This window comes from Phocoena phocoena, chromosome 16 (assembly GCF_963924675.1).
Source record: "Phocoena phocoena chromosome 16, mPhoPho1.1, whole genome shotgun sequence".
NCBI lineage: Eukaryota > Metazoa > Chordata > Mammalia > Artiodactyla > Phocoenidae > Phocoena > Phocoena phocoena.
The window spans coordinates 48,089,512-48,103,602 of NC_089234.1; the positions used below are offsets into that span (position 1 = coordinate 48,089,512).

General features: G+C 57.7%; 2 protein-coding genes across 2 annotated transcripts in view; one reads left to right on the top strand and one right to left on the bottom strand.

Annotated features, from left to right (window-relative positions):
- Positions 1-3,079: 3,079 nt before the first annotated feature.
- Positions 3,080-9,813, bottom strand: GPRIN2 (G protein regulated inducer of neurite outgrowth 2). Its single transcript, XM_065894580.1, has 2 exons — positions 9,788-9,813; positions 3,080-4,834 (listed from the first exon to the last, which is right to left on the bottom strand). The coding sequence occupies exon 2, from the start codon at positions 4,801-4,803 to the stop codon at positions 3,457-3,459; it is 1,347 nt and encodes a 448-aa protein (XP_065750652.1). The 5' UTR covers positions 4,804-4,834; positions 9,788-9,813; the 3' UTR covers positions 3,080-3,456.
- A 728-nt stretch (positions 9,814-10,541) lies between these two features.
- The window catches only part of LOC136136034 (synaptotagmin-15-like), a 35,160-nt gene continuing 31,610 nt past the window's right edge, over positions 10,542-14,091 (top strand). Inside the window, 2 exon segments of the mRNA XM_065893916.1 lie at positions 10,542-10,601; positions 10,713-10,826. Of these exon segments, the coding sequence (XP_065749988.1) occupies positions 10,542-10,601; positions 10,713-10,826 (174 nt within the window).

A 14,091-nucleotide genomic window follows, 5' to 3' on the forward strand; every position in this document is an offset into this window, starting at 1 on the left:
GCGAGGTTAGTAACTTGACCAAGGTCTCATAGCTATAGGTGAGATCCAGGATTCAAACTCAAGTTTTAGACTACTAAGCTATAGTGCCCCCCTCAATATCCTAAGTATCGGGACCTGCATTGGGAAGACCCCATTGGCCTCCTGTGAAATAAAAATCCAGTACCTCTGCGGGACAGAGACCCAATTCATCGGATTCGGGAGGTGATGTCACAGTGGGTCAGGGCCATTTTCTGCTTTTGCACCCTCCCCCACACTGTGCCCTCAGCCCAGCAGTAGCCTACACTCTGGCAGGAACAGCTTTTCCCCCAGGTAGACCGGTGATCCCTGTGACGGTGATGGCAGCTTTGGACTTGGAGAGGAGATGCATGCCCTGTGTCCTGGCCAGGCCCACAGGTGACAAGTTCCAGGGAGCCAGGCTTCAGCTACTGGGGCCCCAGGTTGCCAGGAAGGAGAGCTGGTGGACGGAAGGGAGATCCCTGGAGAAGAGGTGATTCCTGCCTGAGCAGGGAGCTCTAGGAATCTGGGGAATGCTCCAAAGGACAGAATCTACCGGAAGAAAACAAAACAAACAAGACCAGCCAGGACCAACTGGACCCTTCCCTGACAAAGCTGGGATCTCCATTACTTTATTTCAAGTTCAAAACAAAACAGACATACACATAATGAAATCCACCACCTTCCAGAGCCAGGTCTGAAGGGGTCCCAGAAAGTCTGGTCAGAAATCTGGAGTCTGAGAGGAGGAGATCTGTAAATGAAGCTGGTGGCCATGTCCTGGGACCCTAAACCACTGCCAGTTAGGCCCAGCCAGGGAAAGGCCACAGCGGGAAGCGGGTGGGAGGGTTGGGTCTCCAGGTTGAAGTCGAAAATTAAGCTGCAGCTGCTCCACGTAGACTTGTCCGCAGAGGCTGTGCAGCCGGGGCTTGTGAGGCCAAGGACGCCATTTCCGCTGGTCTGGGGCGGCAAGCTTACCTAGGAGGGTGTTCTGGGGGCCCCAGCCATGCACAGCCCCCAGCTCGGACACAGGCCAGGCTGGATTCCAGCGCCACCCTGCAAACCTTTATCTGGGTCGCGATGAGGTGGGTGGCTGGCTAGCCCTCCCCATTCAGGGCACAGCCCAGCCTGCCATCTTGACATATCAGGTACAGCCTAGAGGTGGCAGACGGAGAATGAACTCATGACGGTTTGCATAGGACAGAGGAGAAAGTCTCTTCATGAAGGATGTCACTGGTCTCAGCCAAGCCCTGTGGCATGCAGCCTTTCACCTGTCCCTCCCCAACCTCCACCTGCCTCTCCTTGTCCCAGGTGGTAGCCTCACCTCCTTTTACTCAGACTGGAAGCCTCAGCTTCCTGGAATTCCTCCTCCTTCCAAAATCCATCACACGCTGTGTGTGTGTGTGTGTGTGTGTGTGTGTGTGTGTGTGTGTGTGTGCGCACCCAGCCCTAGCTGCCCTCTCCATCTCCCCCTAACAGGCCGCTCCTTGGTTCCCATTCCCCAGTCCCATTCCTCCCTCCCACCTCTTCCACTCGAATCTCCTGTCATGGCAGCCAGGGACATTGCTGTAATGAAGTCTGTGTCCACCCCTGCTTCCACAGCTCCTGTAAAGTCCCTTTCCTCAGTCACACCAGGAGCCTCACAACTAGGACCCCCTTGCCAGCCTCCCAACACAACAAACACCCCAACACAGCCTGCACCGCAGTGATTCACCGCAGCCTGGGCAAGACAGCCACCTCCAAGCCTCTGGCCAGGCCGTTCTCTCTGCCTGGTATACCCTTCCCTGCTTACCCACCAGTCCAGCCCCGCTATATCGTCAAGACCCTGCTCAGCTCTGGCCCTGTGTGAAGATGCCTTCCTACCCCAGTTCATCACTCCTCCCCCCGTGTCCTCACAGCTGGGGCTCCTGGCATCCCCATGCAGGGCCAGAGATGAGGGCACCCTGGTACCCACATGTCACTCCCCGGAGCGTGACATGCTTGCCCTGAACCACAGGCGTCGGGACGGACAGGCCCAGGCCCCCGGGCTGCACGGTGCCAAGAGCCTTATGACTGCATGAGAACCTGCTTGATCACATTTTAAAAGGGGAGTAAGATCAAGTCCCCTCCTGCACACCAGGAGAAGGGGGCCCAGGAACAGGGCCAGGCCATGGGCAGGGCTGCATGTGGGCCCTGACTCCACCTTCCCACGCCAGGTGACTCTAGGCAGGGCACTAATCTTTGGCTCCCTCACAAGGCGGTGCTGGTGGATTCTGTCCCAGGAGCTTGGAATCCCCAACACTAAGCCCCAGGACAAGGACACAAACTCACCCTTATCCTCCGCAGGTCTTGAGCGCTCCTTTGTCAATGAAGTCAGGCTGTGCTAAGTGCCAGTGTCCTGAGCTCCCCACCCCCCTGGCCCCCTGACCCCCATGGCCTCACAGCTCCTGCCATTTCCCACTAGGTGGGAGACCCCACCCCAGGCTCCTTCCCTTTTCCCACCCATTCCTGCCCCCCTCCTTTGAAGAACTGCACCAGCTGAGAATAAGTCCTTAAGCCAAAGGAGCAAGGTGAAAATGGTACAATTTCAGGCACTGCAACATATTTTGGGACAGGTGGCCACCCGCTCTCCCTCCTGAGGCCAGTGCCTGACACATGACCTACAGGGATGCTGGCTCTTAGAAGTACCCTGCAGTCCTCTGTAATGCTCAGAGCCCCCCATCCTACACGCTGTGAGCTCAGCAAGGGCACGGGCAGCTTCTCTCCCAAGGAACTCACAGAACCTGGCATGGAACATGGGCTCAATAAATTCTTCTTGTTCACAACTGCCCTGCACTGCCAGCCATGTGCTGCAGGAAAACACTGCAGGCTTCAGCCAGCCTCAGCTCTGCTCTCATCCCACCACCTCGAGCTGTCCAACCCAGGGCATGGCAGTTACAGCCATGCCAGTGTCTGTGGTTGCGTCTATAAAACAGAGTGAAGAGGTAAAGACTCCACAAAGTAAGGGGATGAGTACAGGCTGTGGCACATGGGAGGCCTCCACAATGTCAGTTCCCTCCCCGAAAGACTCAGACAGTCCTTGCCACTTGGGGCCCCACGTCTCACGGCAGGAATTCGTTGTATCTCAGCACTGCTGTGAAAATAAAGCCATCAAGAGGCCTGGGGAAATCATGGCAGAGTTCTGAGGAGAGACTGAACAGAAGGTCGAGGGTTTTGACAGAAAAGTCAGGATCCCCATTATGCACAGTGTTGAAACTGTACCAGAGTTCAGAGCCGGATGCGCAGATGTGGCTCTTAGAAATCAAGCCCTTAAAAACTAGCCCAGCTGCAGGGGGCAGGAAGCCCCCAGGCTGCAGTCCTGCGGTCTGCAGACAGCCAAGAACAGAGACACGTCCATGGGTGCCAGTGGGTCCAAAGGGCACAGGGCCCCTACTGTCCCTGGGGCTGAGTCCATGGGCCCAGGGCAGCTCCTGGGACTGCGGCTCCTTACTCAGGGACTGCACTGGAGCAGCCGCAGCAGCTGGGGCACTGCAGGGACTGCATAACAGCTCGAAGCGGCCCCCTCCGGCTCTCCACAGACAAGCTGTTCTCGCTGGCAGGGGCCCGCTGCAGCTGCTCAAACTGCATCTCCAGGTGCTTCTGGATGGCCAGGCCGAGTACCTCAGGGTCCACTGCAGCTCCATACACCTCCCATGTCATGCCCTCAGCATCCCATCGCACGTCCCGCACAGGGGATGGCACCTCCTCCAGGCTGGACCCCAGAGTTACCTCCGAGAATGTGTGCAGGGCCACAGGGGCCTCCAGAGGCGGGCTGGTGGCCACAGCTTTGCAGACTGCCTTGGGGGCCGCTTGCACACCAGCATCCTGGGCTGACAGAGGTGATGCCAAGATGGGGGCCAAGTCACTTGCTGAGGTCATGGTCCACATATCCTTGGTCCTGGCGCCAGCCTCCATAGCTAACCCGGTGGGACCCCAAGGGTACGCACAGCAGTGGGAATGCCCAGGAAGCCCCGCAGACAACCTACACTGGAATTTCACCCCGTGCTGAGCCTGCAGCCCAGATTCACTCAGTGATGCCGCTAGTTTAGGAAAGGCCAGGATCCCTGGGGCAGGCAGGCCATGGCCGCAGCTGCTGGCCCCCACCTCCCTCACACCACAGAGTAGCGCTGCTGGGGGCAGAGCGTGGCAGGAGGTGGTGGTCGACTGCCCAGTGGCTTTGAGGCTGCTGCTGTGGGTCATTGTGCCCCCCAGGTCAGGTGGCGGCACCCGCACCTGACTCTCGTCCAGTGTCCAGGCTGAGTTTGAAGTCTCATCCTCCAGAGCCAGGTCCCTTTCCAGGCCTGCAGGGGCTTGGCCACCCCAGCCAGAAGTGCTGCTGGGCTGCAGCTGAGCTCTATGGACAGGCGAGCTGCCCAGGGCCGAGCAGCTGAGGCTGGCCTTCCGGGCACTGCTGTGGCCCCAGATCTGGGTGCTGCAGACCAGGTCCGAGTGGCTTCTCTGCACAGCGGCGGTGCTGGGGTCCCGTAGGCAGCACAGCTCACCACCGCTCACAGTGCTGCTCTGCCAGTGACCCACGGCCCCGGGCCGTGGCCGGGGGCTGGAGGCACGTGCCTGCTCCTCACTCTCAGCCTGGTGCCCTTCTTCCTCCGGGACCTGGGCACCCGTGCTGGCCTCGCCCGGCTGGGCCTGCCATATGGTGCTGCTGGCGCTCTTGTGGAGCTCCGGCCTCTGCCCCCGGCCTGCGCCCAGCAGGCTGGAGGAGCTCCAGGACAGGGGCTGAGGGCAGGGACTGAGGGGTTCCTGGGCACCCCGCTCAGGGTGGCTGGATCTCATGGCTGCCTGCAGGAGAGAGAGAGGGAGGGAGCGGCGTTGAGTTGGGTGCAGCACTTCCCCTGGACTCTGCTGGGGGCCCACAGGGTGCAAGGCACACTGCGGGGACAGCTTCAGTCCCAGCCTGCCTGACCAGGCAAAGCCACAAGCAAAACGATGACAGGAGACCAGACACTTCAAATCAAGGTCACCACACATTATACACAGGGATGACACTTCAAATATCTAAAAACCAGAACCGAGCGATCAGAACGAGCCCTAGGGTAAGGTCCTAGAGACCACTCAGGAGGCCAGCTGTTGACTCTTTACTGCTGGGTTATGGGGAAACGGGGAGCCAGGGGAGAGGCCAAGCCTGCTGGGGACAATGGGTCTTAGCACAGAAGTATTGCAGTATTTTAATAACCAGTAAAGCTCAACTGGTGAATACTAGCCAGGTTCCTCCCACAACTGTCAGTATCTCTTTCACCTGGACTAGAGCCTCTTTGGTACACGGTGCGGGGAGGGGGGCGGGTGCTCAGAGAAGTTTCGTGGGACAAGCAAGAAATGAATACAGGGCACACTGAGAACCACCCTGGGTTCTCCCATGCCCCCTCCCCATCTTCTCTCGCGTAGCCTGACTGAGCTGTCACGTCTCTGGGGATCAGTCTTGGCTGCCGTGAAGGGGAAGGGCTTTCCTGGCTTCCATCACAGGTTCCAAGCGTAGGAAGAGGCCCCCACACCAGCCCTCTACGCACAGGACTCACTCGGCATTTCTCATTCCTCCCACAGCCATCTCCTGAGCACCTACTGCATGCCAGGCTCTCGGAACTGGGCAACATGGAACCAGTTTAGATCAGCTGTGCCCCCCCAGAATGGGGTCCAGTACAGGCCTCCCCCGCTATCCAAAAGTACAGCATTCCTATGGAACCGTTCGTAAACCAAAATGGTATAAAGCAAAGAAGCAACTACCTTTTCTTGTAAAATCCTCTTTGGATTTCTTTCCTTTATTGAAAACATGTACTAATTAATGTAGGTCTCTCATAAAAGTGAAGTGACGTAAAGTGAACTTTTGAAAAGCAGGGGATACCTGTACCACCAATCAGACACTCGCACCCTTCCTGCCCCATTCCCTCCCTGCCATTCCTGTCCCTTCCTCTAGCCATACAGACTCCTCCAGACCTGCCTACTGGCCCATCTGCAGCCCAGAGTCAGCACCGGCCCCTTCAACCTTGGTGTCTCCTCCCGGGGAAGCTTTCCCCAACGGGACTGGCTCCATCTCTGGCTGAGCACTGTCTGGCCTGGATGGAAAAGTCTGGCCAACTGTGGGCCTCCCACCAGCCTGAAGCTGTCAAAGCCTGTGGCCTGTTCCTCACTGTCTGTCCTAACACGTGGCTGGCACTCAGAAAGTGTCTGCCGTGTGTCTGATGGAGAGAACAAGCGAATACAAGAGTAAACCCGTAGGGGAAAGGGCTGAGTGCCAAGAACGGGGCCTGAGGGAGGGCATTTCCAAGGCAGGAGAGCTCACTTTGCATGATGGATCAGAACTTCCTGGAGGACCAGCCATGCAGGTCAGGCCTGGAGAGAGAGGAGGGAGATGGTGCCCAGGGGGAAGGAATAGGGTGAGCAGAAAGCAGGAGGCATGTGTTCGGAGCACAACAAGGGGGCAGCAGGCTAGGGGCTGGGCAGGGCCCCAAAGGGAGGGAGTGGGGTCAGGGCATCTGGGCCAGCCTGGCCCCAGCCAAAGCTGTGAATTAGAAACATTACTCTGAGACTCCCAGCCGGGCAGGACCAGCTGGAGAAACACCGCAGGGATAGCAGGCAACAGCTGCAGTTTGGACAACCCCAGTCCTGCCTTCCCAGCCTGGGCTGATAAGAACTGTCAAGAAACCAACCACCCTGGCCAAGTGAGCAAGGCCACTTGAAAGGGAATGTGGGAAGGGCTCTCGGGAACTCAGTTTCTGTATATTACAGACTCCTTGCTGTCCCAGAGCTCAGGAGATGGCTGGTGGCTGTTCGAGCCGACGGTGAGGAGGTTTCTAGGGCAGCTGTCCCCTGAGAGCTCCAGGCTTGCTAGGAAGCCCAGTTCAGCACAACTTCCGGCAATGATGGGAAGATGCTGCTCTGTGCCATCCAGTGCAGTAGGCACTGGCCACATGTGGCTACTGGGCACTTGGCGTGTGGCTAGTGTGACTGAGAAACCGAAATCTTGTTCTGTTTAAATTTAAGGAATCGAAATTTAAAGGGCCACATATGGTTAATGACGATATATAACCACATATGGTTAATACTGGACTGTGCAGTTATAGACATGGTCCCAGCCTGGGCAGGAGTATCCTGTCCTGGCTGCTCCTTGGGGATGAAGCCAGACTCGTCCCTGGAAGAGTCAGGAAAAGGATGAGTAGGCAAGAGAGGACTATGACCCAGGCCCAGCCCTCAAGGAGTTCTAAGATGGACACATAAACAGAGAAGGGCGACAAAGCCAATAACCATCACAGTGATGATAATAAGAAAAACAGCTCCCAGTGCCCAATCACCCACTGTTTGCCAGGCGTGTGCCATCTCCTTTCCAGCACTGTCTCATTTAATAGTCCAAGCAACCTCATGACATATGTCATCTGGGACGTATGAGAGAGGTTTAGTGACTTCCTCAAGGGCACACAGCTGGTAAGTGGTTAAGCCAGGAATTAAACCCAAGAGTGTGTGAGGGTCTCTGTGCTCCCTCTGAGCACCGTGCAGACCTCTATCCCAGACACCATCACTCTCCACTGTCGTCCTTTTTTATTTACTGTTGCCATGGCTCAACCGGAGTCCCAGAACCCGGTGCAGCGTCTGGCACTCCCAGTGGGGCCCACAACATGCCAGTGGAACAAGTGAATGAGTACGAACAAAGCCTGGGTGTCCATCCCACCCGACCTGCTTCTTAGCAGCTTCATAGGCTGCCCAGAGTCAAGAGGGCAGGAGGAGCACCTGCTGCGTGGGAAGGCTTTGGTCACAGATAGCCCCTGGCAGGCAGACAGCCACGGAGCCCCAAGGCCACGTATGCCAAGGAAGCCCCATCTGGACAGCCTACACAGCTTCTGGCTGAGCCTCACCTACCCTGGACCCTCCTCACAAATAGGTCCTTAAGAAGCCAGGCCAGGCCCTGGCCCCACTAAGGAAAGGGTGGGACAAGGCTGGGGATACCCTCAGACTCCACCAGGAGCTGGTGAGAAGCCGTCAGTGACAAGGGTCCCGCTGTGCCTGCCTCACCAGATGGCTGTCTAGTGTCCAGGGTTAGTCATCACCCAGTGAGAGAACAGTGACCACAAAGACACCGGGGGTGGGGGGAGGAGGTTATATTTCTGTTGGTTCCCTTCCTCAGCCCACCTCCACAAATGGCAGGTGACAAAACTGAGACCTGGAGCAGCTCAGAAATGTCAAAGAACCCACAGCTGAACCCTAGCTGGCCTTCCCAGCCCGAACGAGGAAAGGGCTTCGAGGGAAGTTACTCGAGTTATGCCAGGGAAAGGAGGTTTCCCACACACCCTACCACCAAGAAGAGGGGCCTCTCAGGAAGCAATGGAGCTGACCAAATGAACCTTGGAGCCAGGGGCAAGCAGGTGGGCCAAGGGGTCTGCTTCCAATCCAGGCTCTTTCCCTTCCTACATATGTGCACTCAGGTGGACCCCTAACCACTTTGAGCCTCAGTTTCCCCAATCTGCAAATCGGAAATAAATCCCCACCCTGCAGGGCTGTTGTGAAGACTGAACGTGACGGCATATGGACTGCCTGGAACAGTGATTGTTAATAATCTTATCTTTCTTCCTCCCATCAGAAGTGACTTGTGCTCAAGGTATCACAGGACTAGTACTTGGGGTTGTGGGGGGAGCAGAAAGATGGCTTTTAGGAAGACATCGAGACACTCTATAGGTTAGCCTGGTCTCGCTTCTTAATCTTTCCTACCCTCACCTCATCCTAGGACCTAGTTACCAACAGTGTTCCCAATGTCTCCATCATCACACTGTTTCCAAGTCTATTTTAAACCTCAACTTCGAAGGATGCCCATGCACACGCTCATACCTGCATGCATACGGACACACAGAAGTTTGCAGTCTGCATTCTAAGTGCCCCAAATGGCATGTCCATCTGCCTTAAAAATCATGGAAAAGGCTCTGGTTTCATGCAAAAAAGAGACCCTGGGAAGATGTTTTAGCACCAGTTAAAGCACAGGCACAGAGGTATCCAAGACCCCTAGTGTTCTTTAGATGACACTTTAACGTTCTCTCTCCTGCCCCATCTGATGCCAGTCAAATTTGCAACGTGGCCAATTCCCTGTGGCCAAGGCAGCGCTCTCCTGCTGCCTCAGTTCTGCTTGTCAGCAAGTGGAGGAGCAACCAGCCTCGCACGCAGCATTCAACCAGTATCATTCTGAGTAAAAAACTCCAGTTCCGCAAAAACTTCCAGTGGCCCAACCAAAGAGAATGCTAGGTTGACCTGGTCAGAGGTTCCAACTCCTGCTGTGTTGCCCTAGCGGAGGAGCCCCAGGCCTCTGGGGATGAGCCCAGGGGGATTACCAAGGCCAGTGCAAGCAGGCCCCACTGCAGACCACACCTGTGGCGTCCATTTAGGTCTTCTCTTTTAAGGGACAGGCATTTGGATGATGACTTGTTTCCAGCAAAACCAAGACAGGAAAAAGCAAAGCTATGTGGTCAGGAGGGGAAACTGCTCATATGTTGAGATGTGGATCTTACCCCTCAGGGACCAGGGAGAGATACACACCACCCAAATCCTGCATTGCATAGTGAGGGTGTGGCAACCTCCAGCAGGAGGTCTGATCCATCCCAGCAGCAAAAGAGGGACCAACAGGACCAGACTGTTTAGGGCCAAAGTGGGGGAATGCAGCAGGGAGCATTCCTGAGCTACTGAGAAGTGTTTAGAGGGACAAAACGTAACCATCACAGAGCCTTAAGAACAAGATGCCCAGCTCACAAGCTATGCAGGAAAGGGTTCTGGGGTAACAGTGGGGCAGAGGCCCCAGGACCCAGCTCTGCTCACCACAGAGAAGCCTAGGGCCCACCAGCCCCAGAGCTTCCTCCCCTGAGGAGGATTTGCCCATACTTCCCAGGAGGAACCTGGGATGGAGGTCAGCCTCCAGGCCCAGCTGCCCCAAACCCGAAGCAGCCCAGGTGGCTGGTGTGTCCCTACCTGTGTGGCCACGGGCACCCAATGAACCAGCATAGGCCCACGCCCCAGCCGTGGACACACCAGAGGCCGACATACAGGCCCGTTTGCTGCGTGAGCCTGCAGGAAGCAGCATCCACACAGCTGCACACCGCACAACAAACGTGCAGGCTGTGGAGCCTAAGGCCCGAACACACCACACCACACCCTCTCCCCCAGGGGCAAGGGTCCCTGCCCTGACCCTCCCACACAAAGCCCACCGGGACTCAGGGAGAAGGTCCTCAACGCGATCCCCCAAACTAGGCTACAGACCTTCCTAGCAGCAAAGACAGTGACTGAAAGAAGACGGGGCTGTGGGCCAAGGGGGTAGGGATGGAGGGCAGGAGGAGTGAGAGGGAAGGGAGGTCTGGGGCTGGGGGCAGTAGGAGGAGGGTGGGATGGGCGGTGGGGATGGAAAAGGGAGAAGAAACCATAGGAACAGGGGTGGAGGCAGAATGAGATGGGGTCCTGGGCAGAGTATTGAGAAATGGGAGGATGGGCAGAGAAGACGTGGAAGAGGGGATAAGGAAGGCAATGAGACCAGAGAGCGGAGGGATGCGGCCATGGGGGGCGCTGAGCACTGGGCGGGGGCCGGGATGCGGAGGGTCCGAGTGCAGGGAGAGGTGAAGAGTGGGGTTCCGGGGCGCAGGAAGGGGAGGCACCGCCCATCCCACCCTCCTTCGCCCTAACACTGGCGAGAACGGAGCTGGCCTCTCACCCTCTCGCCCGCCCAGGGCCGCGCAGGCCGGCGGAAGCGCTGCTCCTGTGGCCGCCACAGGTGCCCGGCGCAGCGGCCCAAGATGGAGCCGAGCCGGACCTGGCCTGGGCCGAAGACGCCGCCAGCCGCGGTCGGCCCGGCCCGCGGAGCCAGCGCCGGGGAGGAGCCAAGGGGTGACTGGAGGCCGGGGTGGGGAGCCGGGTCAGACGGGACGAAGGGGGCGGTGGCCCTGCTCACCTGGGCCCGCCCCGGCGCTCCACCGCCCACGTCGGCGTCCCGGCCCCGCCCCCGGCCCTGCCCCCGCCCCCACGGTCTCTCTGGTCCCCGCACTATCCCCACATCCTCTACAACCCCACGAACCCTCCCCTACTCTGCCCCGCGAGCCTCCAGTCCTCCTTCCGGACCCCCTCCTCGCGGCACGTCCCACTGTCCCGTCTTTTCGGCCCCGCCCCCACCATGATCTCCAGTTTTACAGGCCTGTCCAACGACCCCCAACCCAAGACACCCATCTTCCCGACCCGACCCCGCCGTCCCCAGTCTCATAGGCTCGGCTCCCCACAATCCTCCAGCCCCCGACCCAGCTCCCCAGCCCAAGTCTTCCTAGCTCCACCGCCTCGGTCCTTGTTCCCCTCCGTCACCACGCCCCGCACAGAGGTCTACAGCCGCTCTGGAGACCCCCTTTCTCACGGCCCGCACCGTGTTCTTGGTCACCCGGGCCCCGCCCTTCACAAGTCACGGACTTCCCACCCTGCCCTCGAGAACCCCAGCGCTAGGACCTGTCTCCAGGGATACTCGGTCGGGTTCCTCTTCGTCCCCGCCCTACGGATGTTCATTCTCCAAGCCCTGGACCCCAGAGTCCAATCCTCTCAGATTCACTCTCGCAGACCCCAAGACCTACCCCGGTCCTTTGCACTCCACCTCCACGGCCCCTCCAAGACCCAGGTCTTGTCCCCAGAGCCCTCCACCCGGCCTCCACAACCTAAACCTCCTAGATTCCATGCCCAGAGTTGCTTCCCCAGCTCTGGCCCCAAAGCCCGTATCCTCCCACACCTTTCCTCATCCCTTTCCTCGCCCATGTCCCTATCTCCACCTTTGCCCCCAAGCCAACCCAACTCCTGGCATTCAATCTTCAGCCCGCTCCCAGGGACCCCAACAGCTGGCTTGTGCATTGACCATGTGGGAACGAGCCGACTCGGCCCAAGCTCGCACCCCTTCCCGCTGCTCTCTGCAGCCCCCAAATGCCCTGTCTCACTCTCTCCCCACCCTACGATGCCAGGAGCCAGTCCAGGCCCTGGGAAATCCCGATCCTGCCCTACTAGGATGGGGACCTGTGAGCTCAGTTCACTCAATATCCCCCAATCTCTGACAACCACGGGCTCCTTACACACAGACTCCCAACAGGCGTCCACCAGCCCAGACTGATCCTGACCCCTTCCCCCCCACCCCCAGGGCCCCTTGTAAGAGAATCTTGTCGTATCTCTGGGCTCTGAGAATTGAGCCCCAGTGTCGACCCTCCTCTGTTGATCCCAGCTTCAGGGACCACTGATTTGCCTGCCCAGCCCTTTGCTGAGGGGGCTGCACCCCTCTGGTTCAGTGGCGGAAGAGGCAATGCCATCTCTACTGCTCTTCCAGTTTGGGAAGACCTCAGGCCCCAGCCTCATTTCTCCGGTCTCCACCAGCCCTGCGCCTCCACCCAGCATCAAGAGGGGACCTGCAGAAAGTTCCCCAGCCGTTGGAGAGTGGAAAGCCCAGGCAGGAGGCTGCACCATTCACTGTCCGTAGCCCCTAGCCTGGCACCTAGTCCAGAGGAGGGGGTGTGCGGCACTGTGCAGCAGGTGTGGCTTGGACCTCACACCCAGCTGCCCCCACCCAATGCCTTGGTGTGTTCTCTGCATGTGAGAGCCCTCCCAGCCTTAGTACCCCTCTCTGTAGCTCTGAGCTGCCCCTCATCAGTTTGTCTCATAGACCAAAGTACGCAACGGATGAACAGTCATTCCCTCAGTATCCGCGGGGTATTTGTTCCAGGCCCCACCGCAGATATCAGAATCCTCAGATGGTCAAATGTCATAGTCGGCCCTCTGTATCTGCAGGTTCCACATCCTTGGATTCAACTGACTGGTGATCGTGTATTAAGTTTGCCATCTGTGGCTGATTGACTCCACACGTGCGGAACCCATGGATACAGAGAGCCGACTATACCGCCATGTCACACACAGCATTTGACCCTGTGGGTCATGCCCTCACGCTTCTCTGCCCAGATTTTAATGACGGGCATCACTGTCTACTCCCCCCAGCCTGAGATCCTGCCACTTAGGGCCTGGAAGCATTGGCTTTACCTTCTCTGCCCACCCACCCCACCCCTCCAGTTACAGCGTCAAGTTGGAATCTCACTCACTGGTGAAGAGGGTGGGGTTCTGCTCAGGAAGACTCAGACTGTCCTAAGCACCCCTTTCCAGTGGGGTCTCTTTCCCAGGGTCTAGCAGATGGCTGGCCTCCTCACCATACACAGCCTGGCAGGGGGATACGGCCAAAAGGGGGCATGTTGGGGATTTGTTTGCTGAGACCACCACCCACTCCTGCCCCTGCCCAGGAATTAGGGCCCCTCCTCCAACATCTCATGAATCTTACTCTTATTTCCTTTTTAGGGAAGTCAACAGAGTTCCAGGAAGGGAGGAGCTATGTGGGGATATACTGAGAGTTGGTGCCTCAGACCTGGGGCTCCCAGCTCCCTGAGCATCAGAGAGCCCCCTGAGAACTTCACTGCAAGTGTTTCAAGGATCCCTGCTTGGAGGTGGGTGTCAGCAGATGTCTGCCATGCTGGATGCCCGCAGATGCAGCCTGATTGAACCTGCCATTAGGGTCTCTGAACATCACCCTGGCCTTGGCCCCTTGTCCCACTGGTCCTCTTCTTCCATTTGTGGCTGGTCATGGGAGCTCTCCTGGCTGCAGTGGCTGCCGGCAGAGAGCCCAGGATGGACAGTCAGACAGGGATGACAATCCCAACACCCCCGCATATTCACTGGTTCTGTGATCTCACACCCAAGCTAAACCATCCCTCTCTCTGGGCACCAACTTCCTCATCTGCAGAGTACTTATTCTCACCTCACAGGACTATAGGAAATAGAGAGTTTGCTTAAGTGTTCTGTAGAGTCTTCTTGCTGCTATCAGTCATTTGATCAAATATTTATCGAGCTTCTCCTTTGTCCTGGAGATACAAGCTAGGACTGCATGGGGTGGGGATGGGAGTGGAGTTTGTTGATTGCTTTGGTAGAGAGAGGAGGCGCTTGACTTAGGACCTCACGGGCCAAGTGCCATTTCCTGAGACTCAGACCCTGACAGAAGAGAAGCAGGTATGGTGGGCTCAGGAGTTCAGTGGGGGCATGCTGGGATGGGTG